Source organism: Onychostoma macrolepis, chromosome 22 (assembly GCF_012432095.1).
Source record: "Onychostoma macrolepis isolate SWU-2019 chromosome 22, ASM1243209v1, whole genome shotgun sequence".
Classification (NCBI taxonomy): domain Eukaryota; kingdom Metazoa; phylum Chordata; class Actinopteri; order Cypriniformes; family Cyprinidae; genus Onychostoma; species Onychostoma macrolepis.
In genome coordinates, this window is record NC_081176.1 from 22,594,806 (window position 1) to 22,608,071 (window position 13,266).

General features: G+C 36.8%; 1 protein-coding gene across 2 annotated transcripts in view; it reads right to left on the bottom strand.

The window, feature by feature from the left end:
- Positions 1-13,266, bottom strand: part of nek7 (NIMA-related kinase 7) — an 86,003-nt gene that overhangs the window by 21,606 nt on the left and 51,131 nt on the right. For both annotated transcript variants that reach the window (XM_058759741.1, XM_058759743.1), the window contains exon 8: positions 11,172-11,266. In XM_058759741.1, the coding sequence (XP_058615724.1) occupies positions 11,172-11,266 (95 nt within the window). The remainder of the gene's footprint in view (positions 1-11,171; positions 11,267-13,266) is intronic.

Genomic DNA, 13,266 nt, shown 5'->3' on the forward strand with positions numbered 1-13,266 from the left:
GAGGGGGGTCAGGGGCGAGTAGCAGCTGTAGCCAGCAAAGGGTTAAACAAGGACCACCATATTTTCATGCATCTTCTGCTTCTGACAGATGAAAAATGTCAACTGTCCTGTTTTTATTTTGGAGTTTTTGCACTATTCATCTGGTTCATTAGTGCCTGGGCGCTCTTGGCCCTGACAGCTGCTCGCCCCGTGCTCCCGGCCCCTGAATTTTTCAGGCTAATTTGATTCGGGGCGCCCAGGCGATGGGCAAGATGATTGACTTGCTCCCTGACCCCTGGAGCCCAGCAGCTCCCCTCATTGGTATTCCAGAGGAGTCCACCCCGCACCACGCTGGCCTGCTGTCTGTCTGCGGGGCTTCGGCTACCGGTGCACGGTGGCGAAAGACACACGCGTTTACACACTCACACGTGCACACAAAAGAGGGGGAAAAAAACGCACACACAGACACCAAAGCTCAGAGGAACATACTTAAACAGAATCTCAACCACCAGCACATAAGTGCGCTGACACAAATACACACCAGACACGTAAAAACAGCCACACCTGCTCAGAAACACACACACATAGATAGATGCTCACAATATCACAACAGGAATGAAAAACAACTAAAAAAGACAAACACATATGGCCACCCAGATAGGAAGACAAAAACAGACTCTTTTCTAATACCTACCTGAACACAACGTGACCGCCCTGACTTGCTACAATACCTTTTTAATGGGTGAACCTCTTACTCCAAACTATATTTTTTTATATAATATATTTATACAGAGCATATTTTTTTCTCTATGCAAACGCAGACACAAATTCAGGAAAAAAAAACACAGTGCTCAGGGGGGCGACAGAGTTCAAATATCTGAGCCTTTAAAATTAATTTTCATTGTTACATTCCAAAAGAGTAGAGTTTTGAAAGGCTGTAAAAGACAGTTTTGCACTAACGCAGCGCCCCTTGCGGTAGCACTGAGAATGCCATGCGAATTTGCCATTATGAATTAAAATGAACACATTTTGGCACACTAAATCAAGCTACCAAACTGAAACGCAGTCAGTCACAATGTAAACAATGGCGACTCCGGCTGCTATGATTTACAACATTTTTTTTGAAGGTTTATTTTTGTTGTTTTATGCCCTTATTTCAATAGAACAGCAAGTTCACAGGAAGCAAAGTGGGAGAGAGAGGAGGGATGGGATCGGGAAAGGTCCATGAGCCGAGACTCGGGACGCCCGAAAGTACAATGGTGCTTACAGTATGTCAGCGCACTGCACACGAGGCTATCGGCACCGACAATTTACCAAATTGTTTAAAATGTCGACTACAGCATGAAATTTATGGCGCTTTTCCACTGCATGGTACAACATGGTACGGTTCGGTACTGCTCACTTTTTTTTTTTTTTTCTTCCACTGGGTACAGTACCTGGTACTTTTTTTAGTACCACCTCTGCTGAGGTTCCAAAGAAAGCCGTACCGTCACCAAAATGTGACGTGTAAACCCTGCTAATCAATGATTGGCCGGAGAGAATCGTCACTACCTGCGTCATTGAACTTGTGACACTAGACACCAGACCCTCTAGATTTAAGTCAGCACAGCTAGCGAAGGATCGAACGCAACTTTTTTTGAAAGAACGCAACTCGTTTTGAACGAGCGCACTTTTTTGTTTAACAACCATAAGAAAAGGGCTGTTTCGTGGTCTGTTGAGGAAGTACAGAAATTCCTCTCGTTGATAGCCGAAGAGTGGATCCAGCAAGAGCTTGGGGCGATGTGAATAATCCCGTCCACTCTAAAGCGGTACTGAACTGCAGTGGAAATGCAAACCGAGCCATGCCGAGTCGTACCACGCAGTGAAAAAGCGCCATTAGGTCTTCTGTCATTGTGCCAGCAGTTTCTATATAAATTTTTATATTGTTGAATATTGTTACCATTTTCAGGTTCCATTTTTTTTCCCAATACAGAATGCGTATTGGTACCATATTGGTAATTGGACGATATTAGAGATTTTTCTTTATGTATCGTAGTGGTCAATAATACATTTTTATGCATTCTCATTTACTCTATTTTTACATTTAGATTAACTTTGCTATCTTATATTTTGAATCATTAACAACACTATTAATTTAATTGTAGAACTTAAAATGACTGAGCTTTGTTTTTTTTAGTTAAAATTTATTTTGACAAAAGTGCATAGAATTTTAATGTCAGCCATTTATTGGATATTAGCCATAACATGAAAATAAACATTGGCTTATTGCATCAGCATTCTTCTCAATCTTGGAGATCTTTCCATTGTATTAATATTGATCTTTGTACTTCATTGAACTCTTTGCATGCCAATTAATCTCCAACGAAGGTCCTGATTCTGAAGAGCTATGGAAGAGGGCGTAGCGCATAAAAAGAGTCATGTTCGAGTGTGAGAAACCATCATTATTTCATGCTGCTCATCCTTCTCACACTCTTCTTTAATGATATATTAATCAAATGGAGGCGCAGGCAAAAGGAAGGAACACAATTAAATATGAATCCATATTCTGCGACTTGAAAAGTCCCCATCTGATGCCACAAACAGGCACTGACTTTTACGAATGCCTAACCTACACACACAGTGATGTTTAAGCTTGCTGGGTTTTCCTCTTGAACAAATGAGAAGAGAAAAATCACCACTTCTTCTCTTAGTAGCACCATCACCCCAAGAAGAAAAGTTTCAGACACGTGTTATGTTTGTAAATTTGCTGAATGAATGTGCAACGCTTCTTGGTTTTATGCATCATTAGCAAAACATGGGTGCGGCGGCTCATCAGAATGTTAAGAGTTCTTCCGTACGCCACTCTCCCAAAGCATCTTTAAAGAACATGAGTATTCCGCAGCTGTACACGGCTGGGCCAAATTAATTCACTAAGCTATCAAATTAAAATCTGAGATCCATGGTGAGAAGACACCAAGGTATACTGGGTAATCTATATTTGAATAGGATGCGGGGAGGGTTTAATTAGCTCAAACGTCTTGATGGATGTTTACTATTCAGGTGTGGGATAACACTTCTCAAAAAATGTGCTTTAAAAAATGTAATATATAAACCTGCCGAACTCTGAAAACGAAGTGCTACACTGCATCCCAGCAACTACAGACTAAGCATTCTTATTGAATGACAGAATATCATTAGCAACACATATCAAAAATGCAACACACCTCTTGCATGGTGTGCATGCTAATCTGTTTACTTTTAACGTTCTTGTTAATCCGATTCAGTTCTCATCTCCGATGTTCTACTGAAAACACATGGTCATAAACGAAGATGTGACTTCACAGTTTTAATTGTAAAACCTGGAGCAGGAAACCTGGCCTCGTGTTTTTGCGATGAAGGGAGATGCAACGGTCTCGGCCTCTTATTTATGCCAACATAAATCTGAAACACCTTTGAGAACGGCTATTAAGAAGGGGTTTAAGAGGACTTCAAAAGGCCAGGCCAGACCGTGAGCACAGAGATCCACCAATATGAACTCTGTCTGCCTTTAATATAGAGAGGAGACGGTGCGGGGCGGAAACAGCGAGGACACCGAGAGGGCCATCTGGGTAGCTCGAGACGTTCCTTTCATTTTCAGCATCATAAAACTCAACACCAAAACCAATTGCATGAGTGCTCCAAGGATGTGTTAGGAGATCATAGGCTAATACAGCTACAGGAAATAGTCTTGATGGTTGGGGGAATGAAAATATAGAAGAGAATCCATAAAAATTTGTGGTCTGATTCAAGGTTAAAATGGAGTCAACTGAAAGGTGAATTCACTGCACAGTAGTGGTGGGGACTTTGATTTAACTCTGTGATTTAAATATTTGAATCAGTTCAGCAAAAGACTCATTTACCTAAATGATTCACTAAAAGAAACTAGTCTTAACATTTCATTAATTGCATATTCAAATCTATCAACAGAATCCAGAAAAAGTGCTTAAGCATCATAAGCATGACCACCATAAAGATGTGTCCTTTTGATCTCAAGACACTAACTCATACATTGAAGGAAGCATATTTTTTCAGTCGGTCTAAGCAATGAAATGCTCTTCTACAGTCTGCGCTTTAACACGCATTAAAGTCAGTGTTGTTATTGTTAACCAAAATTAAATTATTAAAAATTAGTGCTGTCAATCGATTAAAAAATTTAAATCGCGTTAATCACAGTCGTGGACTGTGATTAATCATGATTAATCACAAATTTAAAATACTAGGATTTACCTGTAAATGTGTTGGGAAAAAAAGCATGACAAACTAGTTTAAGGAAACAGAACCTTTCACACTTCTGCCAGGTATGAGACATAATCCTTATTATTCTTTTATCATTATTCTTTTGTTTTTATTCAGCCATTATCAGCCTTTATACTGGCAATAAAACGTTTACCAAGCCACATCGCTTCAATCCCAGTATACATTTACCCAACTATTATCAAAAGTGTTTCTAAATAAATACAACAAAACATTTTCTTGCGACCTTACGTGAAGTATTATGACAAAATGCATTATGAAGAACAATCGGACCTGTTCTGCTGCTGCATTAGAGATAATATTAGCATCATGCTTCATAAGACAATTTATAAGATTAATAGTACACTTTTACTCAGAACTCACTTCAAACCACCATCGAGTGTTTGTAATAACTTCCTTTTGTGATCACGTGGAATTTGGTCGTTTACTGTTTTACAAAATAAATACGGACTATATAAATACATACTAGATGAAAAACCTAAACTAGGTATTTCATGAAACTTAAATTAAAAATAAATTTCAGCTGAAGACTAAAAACGAAATAAAGACGAAGCTAAAAACTAACAAAAAATAAAAATAAAAAATCATCACCAAACATTTGTGATATGGTTTAAGAACCTATGCCTTTTTCACTACTTACAATAACGTTTTTTTTTTTTTTTACCAAAAAAAAATTACATTTTATTTATTTATAAATTATTATTATTATTATTATTATTATTATTATTATTCTTCATTGGAAAGGTGCAAGACTTGGTAAAGGTTTTAGCACTTGCTATATGAACACAATTTAGAAAATGATGGACATGATTCAGAAAGTTTAGACTGCATTGGAAACAAATAGGAAATGAATTTCTTCTAGTGGAAACATCTGGTACTGCATTCAAAATAAATCTTACTGAAAGCTCAGTTTTTGAAATATCAACCTCAAATTTGGAACACAACTTTTGATTTTCTCTTAGTTTTAGAATTTTAAAAAAAATGTTTTGGAATATATATATTTTTTTTTTTTTTTTTTTCAAAATGTGAAATTAGTATTTTTGGTAATTATTCATAACTTCACCTTCTATAACTTTTAATTTCACTTTAACTTTTTTCATACACATGTGTGGATGTGTGTAAATGGCTGCAAAAACTTGGTATAAAGTTTAACAGCAGTTAGCTTTCAGCCTACTAAAACATTTATTAGGTACTTTGCTGAACGCCCAAAATATGAACTAAACACCCAAACAGACGGTATGACCCTCAATTCTTCCACTTACCACAAAACCACACATTTTCTCTATGTTGCAGAGAGCTGTCAATAATGTAGATGGACCATGCAGTACAGTGCAGTGCTATTGACAGATGCACAGTGCAGAGCATGTGTCCCGTCTGCCGTGAAGGCCGTTGGGGAGTCAACCCCAGCTCTAGCCTTGTCCTACACCCCTCCTATTCATCACAGGATGGCTGGCCAGCCACATCAGCTGACCAAATGAGCTCCAACTGAGAGCATCGGCATCAAACGGAATAGCAGATGCATATTGAGGAATACAATGCACAGGTATTGATGATTTTCAATCGAGGCCTCACGACCTCAACAGCTTGGACCGCCCCCGCCCTCCTCGAATCCCCCATAACAGATCGACTGAAAGATTCATGCTCTCAGAATAAAGGAATTACATGCACACATATAGGCCTTTCACACAAAATAGATCAATGAGGATCAATGGAAGATGGCACAAGTCTGCAAATAACCAATTCAGTAGTTCAGCACTGCAGCTAGCTTTCGATTGTCTACTAAGACAATATTTACACACACAACCCAAAATAAATAATGAAACTGGATATCCACAATATATGGGCCTATATGTATGAAATGAACGTCGATGAAATGACACAACATTCTTTTTGTCCCATCTATTAAATTATTTAAAAATGCATTAAACATTGATTTCATACATTCAATGGCTTGAATACATCTCTACTATGATGAACATGTTTTTAGTTTCCAAATTATAATTCATTTTGATATTCTGGGGTAAAATGTCAGAGAGAGATATAGCTGTTCTGATATTATAATGAAGAACAAAAGCTTTAAAAACCTGCTTCACAGCTTATTAACATTTAACAAACTTCTAAATTCAGGTTGTGATGCAACTTTGCAAAAATGAGAATAAAAATAAAATAATAAAAACAGATTTTTGTAATTTTGTAAATCTTTAAATAAGATCTTTTATTTGAAAAAATTCACAAAAATCTAACCTCTCATTGGATAAGAATTTAAAATGGGGACAAATATCATTATGAAATAAATGTTTTTCTCTAATGCACATTGGCCACAATTAATGGCACCCTTTTATTCAATACTTTTTGAAACCTCCATTTGCCAGTTTAAAAGCTCTAAATGTTCTCCTATAATGCCTGATGAGGTTAGAGAACACCTGACAAGAGATCAGAGACCATTCCTTCATCCAGAGTCACTCCAGACCCTTTAGATTCCCAGCTCCATGTTGGTGCTTCTTCTCTTCAGTTCACCACTCATTTTCTACAGGGTTCAGGTCAGAGGGCTGGAATGGCCAGCAGAAGCTTGGTTTTGTGCTCAGTGACCCATTTTTGTGTTGTTTTTGAGGTTTGTGTCTGGATTATTATACGGTTGGAAGATCCAAACATGGCCCATTATAAGATTTCTAACAGAGTCAGTCACTTATTGATTTTTTATCTGTTGGTATTTGATAGAATCCATGATGCCATGTGTCTAAACAAGATGTCCAGGACCTCCTGCAGAAAAATAGGCCCACAGCATCAAAAATACAGCAGTATATTTCATTGTACACATGGGGTACTTTTTATCCCTGTGTTCACCAAACCCATCTGGAGTGTTTGCTGCTAAAAAGCCCATTTTTTAGTTTCATCTGACCATAGAAGCCAGTCCCATTTGAAGTTCCAGTCGTGTCTGATAACTGAATATGCTGGAGTTTGATTTTGGATGAGTGAGGAGAATTTTTCTTGAAACCCTCCCAAACAATATGTGGTGATGTAGGTGCTGTTTGACTATTTATTTATTTTTTTTAAGGTTTTCTGACCCCGAGACTCAACTATGTTCTGCAATTCTCCAGCTGTGGTCCTTGGAGAGTCTTTAGCCACTCAAACTCTCCTTCTCACCGTGCATTAGGACGATATAGACACACATCCTCTTCCAGGCAGTTTCGTAACATTTTATGTTGATTGGAAATTCTTAATTTTTGCCCTGATGGTGGAAATGGGGATTTTCACTGCTCTACCTCTTTTCTTAAAGCCACTTCACTAATTTGTGAAGCTCAATTATCTTTTGCTGCACATCAGAAATATATTTTTTTGGTTTTTCTCATTGTGATGGATGATTAAGGGAATTTGGGCTTTGTTTGCCCTCCTTTTTATATTTCTGTGAAACAGGAAGCCATGGCTGGATCTTTTCATGTTCATAATCACCCTGGAGTGCTCAAAATTGTGAATATGAATGGCAATATACTTCAGAGATATTTTACTCATAGGAATTTCTAGGGGTACCAATAATTGTGTCCAACGTGTATTTGAGAAAAATATTAATTTCTTAGTGATATTTCTCCCCCATTTTAAATTGTTATTATCCAGTGAAAGGTTAGATTTTTGTGATTTTTTTAAATAAAAGATCAAAAGGATTAACAATGCAGATTAATTTTCACAGCCTTCTTTGATCATATTTACCAAGGGTGCCAATCATTCTGACCACTAAATATATAAATATATATATATATATAGTGTTTATTTTTGTTTAAAAATTAAAAATACAAATTAAATAAAATATGTAAAATATTTAAAACATTGAAAAAGTAATCTGATTGTACATTCTTTCTGAAACTCTTATTTTTCATTTATTTATTTATTTTTAATTGAGAACACACCAATGACCCACATACTGACTAAATCACAAATTAAATAAAAAAAAAACATTTTTGTAAAAACTTGTAAAATGTAACTCGATCGCAAAATCAATGGACATGCCATTGATCCACACACCGACTAACTCGTACATATATATAAAATCTTTGCTGTCTTTTGATTTTTAGAGTTAAAAAAAAAAAATCAACAAAATTTGAAATGATCGACTGAAACTTCAAAACTTTATAATAACGAAAGAAAAACAGTCCACAGTCCTCCGTTACTGTAACATCACAGCCATCACTGTAACTGCCGGCGGGTTTGCCGATCATCAGATCTGTCACTCAAACAGATGTCAATTCATCACCTCCCAGCTCCCCGCCTCCTCCAGGTCACGTGACCTGCTGGAAGCGGGACAAGATGAAAGTCTTCGTGTACCAAGGGGCGACAGCGCCGATCTGTTCGAGGCCGAGCCCGGACCTGGCTTTAACAGAAGCTTAAGAGATCACAACTGTTCCCCGTTTGCCTTCTCCCCACACTTGGCTGACCCATGGCCACTGCTAAGCAGGGCGGACTGATCACACTGATGGGCCTGGTGCATTATGGGAGACTAATTAGTGCCAAGAAATGCTGTCTCCAAGCAGTGGTGAACTCAGATGGTTGTTTTTCAGCCCCAGGCACTTTGGGAGGTGTAGCTACTGGTAAGCTTCCCCCCAAAAAAGAGGCAAAAGACGAAGTGGAGAAGAAAAAAAAAAAACACACTCTGGGGATTGAAGGGATAGAACGGGTACCGGTCTAACAATGTGTCTATTTCCACACTGTGCGAGTGTGAATTTGCGCCTGCTTGCGTGTGTTTATACACCAGTTTTTGGTAGCCAGTGTGTCTCCTGGGATCAAGCATCCTGTCATTTACGGATTGCTGCTACCCATTCCAGGTGGCCCAAGTCACCTGGTTAAGAGGAAACCAGGGCCAAAAAACACAGAGAAACACACAAAATGCCCACTTTTGAACAGGGCTCTGCAATTTCGCAAGATCTGTTATGTAAGATCTCACACTGTCGGATGCTTAAAGGGACAGTTCCCCAGAAAATTACGAGTCTATCATCACTTACTCACCTTCATGTCATTTCAAAGACTGACTGTCTTTCATTGATCACAAAATGAGAATTTTTGAAGAATATCCAGGTCGTTATTTTTTCTTTTTTTCTCAATTTAAAGAAACCTCTGAATCAAGCATTTATGAATCCATGAAAATGTTTTTCTTTCCAGTTACTTTCTACAGTCTGAAATAGTTTGTCTTTATTTTCTTGTCTAAGCTACATTATTGAATCCTATAAAAACAGTGGTTTTCAACCAGTGGGACCCTATTAGTTTTTAAATTATTTAAAATGTAGTTATATTATAGGGATAGTTCACACCAAAATGAAAATTGTCATCATTTACTCATCCTCATGTCGTTCCAAACCTGTATAAGTTTCTCTATGTTGAACACAAAAGATGATATTTTGAAGAACTAAACTGTTGTTGAAAGTCAGTGGGGACCATCAACTGTTTGATTACCAGCATTCTTCAAAATATCTTCTTTTATGTTCAACATAAGAAAAACTCATACAGGTTTGAAACAAAATGAGGGTGAGCAAATGACAATTATTGGGGTTAGCTACCCCTTTAACACATTTCTTAATTAAAAATGCAAAAAAAAGTAACAAAACCCACTAAAAATTAAGATATACAACATAAAACTAACATTTTTTTGTTTATTTTTATTACAACAGAAGTACTAAAGGGGGCCTTGAAATCAAAAAGACTGAGAATCACTGCTATCAAAACATTTTAAAAATACCCAATCAATTTACTGTTAAATCTAATCACACTGTATATTGAATCAAACTGGTCAGAATTAGCAAAAATTGGGGGTTGGGGGCAAAAAACAAAACAGTAACTTAAGAATCATATTGATTCACTGTTGGCCCAAACATTTACCACTCGCACTTAGATATTTTGGCTTCCAAGCTTTAAAATGACAAAAGAGTACATTAAAGTATCCTAATAAAAAGTGGTTCATATGGTTTTCTGAAGCTTTGTATTCTTCTAAACAGACCAAAATCTGTAGTAAATCACTGAAAATCCAACCTTTGTAGCTGTTCTTGGTCCATTTCTCAGAGCAAGTAGTAGTAATGTCTAAAATGTGAATGAATTATTCTTTAATAAAAATCAACTGGACCAGATCACAAAACTATGTGAATGACTCATTCACAAAGTGACTGATTTGGTTCTCAAAAATTAATTGATCTAATCATCGCTAACCCTAATTCTAACATCTCACTGGAGGTGAAAATTATTAATGAATAGCAACTTAAATTTAATTACCATATGGCTTCAGAAAACTTGGAATAGAGTCAAATAGCCCACTTTTGTGGTGTTTATTCGTCATTTGAAGCTTGACAGGCCCAGTTCACATTCACTTTCATTATATTGAAAAGAGAGGCACGGATGTTCTTCAAAAATGTACCTTTCGTGTTTCACTGAAAAAGGTTTCGGAATGACATGGTGACTAAACAATCCCTTTAACTATCCCTTTAAGGTCTAAACATTTATCACAGCTGGAAAAAACACAGCTGACCTCCTTGCAACTTCATTTTCAATTTAGACTGAGGGCTAAAGAGAAAACCGCTGCTCTGAGTCTAATGGATCCTGGTCTGCTGTGTCTTGGAGAAGCGTATGCTATTAAAGCCTAATCAAAGCAGTCAGTATCATTTCGTAGCAAGAGCAGTGTATGTTATTTAAAACACATGTAAATGTCATTCAAATTTCCTCATCAGCTTGGGAACATACTCCAGGTATCCTTCGCAGAGACCATTTACCTCTGAGTACAAAACCATATTGTAATTTTCACGACAGACCGCAAGGTGTAGGATTGCGTCTCACAAAAGGAGACGAACAGCGCTGGCAGAAGCTCGGGAAGAGAACGGGAGAGTTAGGGAGGGCTGGGGTGTATAAACGGAGGAGGGGGAGTGATGGGATGGGTTTCTATACCTTACCTCATAGAGCAGGCAGCCTAGCGACCAGATGTCAGATTTGAAGTTATATCCGTTTTCGTGTATTCGCTCGGGAGACATGTAATATGGGGTGCCCACTGGAACAGAAAAAAAAGACAGATAGAGACAGAGAGAGAGAGAGTTAGGCTGTCTGGTTTGCTATGCGAGGAGTTCATCCATGGATGCTTCATTGACAAAGGTTTCAGACTGAGGAGTTTTAGATGACTAAAGAGAGGTTGCTAACAACAAACTCAGCGATGCGTGTGTACAGTGTGGAGGGAAAAACATTTAAACCGTTTGTATACTACCATTGAAAAGTTTGGGGTTAGTAGGGTTTTTTTTTTTTAAAGAAAAGCTCATTTTAAATTGATCAGAAGTGACAGTAGAGACATTTATAATGTTACAAAAGATTTCTACTTTAAATAAATGCTGTTCTTTTGAACTTTTGTCAAAGCATCCTGAAAAAAAAGCAGCATGTTTTCCCACAAAAATGTTAAGCTGTTTTTAACATTGACAATAATAGGCAGTGTGTCTTGAGCAGCAAGTCAGCATATTAGAATGATTTCTGAAGGATCATGTGACACTGGAGACTAAAGTAATGATCCTGAAAACTGTTTTACTACTGGAATAAATGACATTTTAAAATAATTTTAAATAGAATGCAGGTATTTTACATATTATACAATGTTACTGTTTTGAACGGTAGTGTATATTGACAGTAAAGTATGTATTAGAACGGAAATATTAGGGATGGGCATCATTAGCAATCACTATATATATATATATATGTGTTGTGTTTTGTTGTGTGTGTGTATATATATATATATATATGCATTTTTTATTCTTACATATTTTATTCTTTAAGTTCATTTTCATATTTATTACAAACAAAATTTATTTCTCAATTTCAGGTGGATGAGTGAGTGTAATAACTAGTGCTGTCAAACAATTAATCGCGATTAATCTCATCCAAAATGAAAGTTTTTGTTTACATAATATATGAGTGTGTACTGTGTATATTTATTATGTATATATAAATACAAACACATGCATGTATATATTTAAGACAAATATTTTATGTTTACATATTAAATATATTTATATATAATATAAATACAAATGTATATACCGGTATATGTAAATATTTACAAAATATATACTGAAAACCCAGTTGAGAAACAGAGAAACAAAACACACTTCTGCTCAACGTACACCTATTGTACGTCCAAAATCATTTAAACATTTTTCAGAAAAATGATGGTACCATTTTTGAACACCTTACTCCAACAAACATTACATTTAAACTTATTTAACCTAATTATTTAAAGACACTTAAAAAAAGAACTACTGCTATAACAAAACAGAAATGATACTGAATACAAAGACAATTTACTAAAACAATGGTAATGAAATAAAACCACACACATTTGGGATGTATGATGTAACTAACTTGATCTGGAAAAACCCCCAAAAACACGACCTGTCTAATTTGTGAAAAGGAGCAGTTTGACGTTCAGATTATTACTTGTAGAACAACTTTTACAGATGGAGCCGAATGTGAATTTTCATGAATGCATGTAGGTGGGTGGTTTAGAGAGCTGGGGGCAGACTGCAAGTATGTGTATTGGGAATGAAAATCTCAGCTTACATGTGAGGAGATTTCAAATCTCTCATTCACTTCTCATTACAAAAGAACCTCAATGATTTACAACAGGAGCCATTCAACACGGCCAAAAATGAAACTTTAATCAATTCACTCATGTTTTTTTTTTTTTTTCCCTCGCTCCACTCTTTGACTGTCTTTGAAATTCGATAAAACCAAAACAGCCACTGTACCAAAACCGTCTTCAATGGTTCTACCAGTTGTGCCACAGGAAAATTTAGGTCCTATCTGATGATTTCACACTGTAGCGCAGGCTAATGCATGACGGCTAACCACCAACATATACTGGTTTGGTCTTGTTCTAAACGTGCCTCCTAAATATCATGTGTGTAGTTTTGTTTTGAAGTATAACTGCGGGCAGGATTGTCTGTTTGCTCGACCAATGGAAGACAGCGGAAATGTTTGGGAAGCCTGCCAAATATAAACAATGATTAC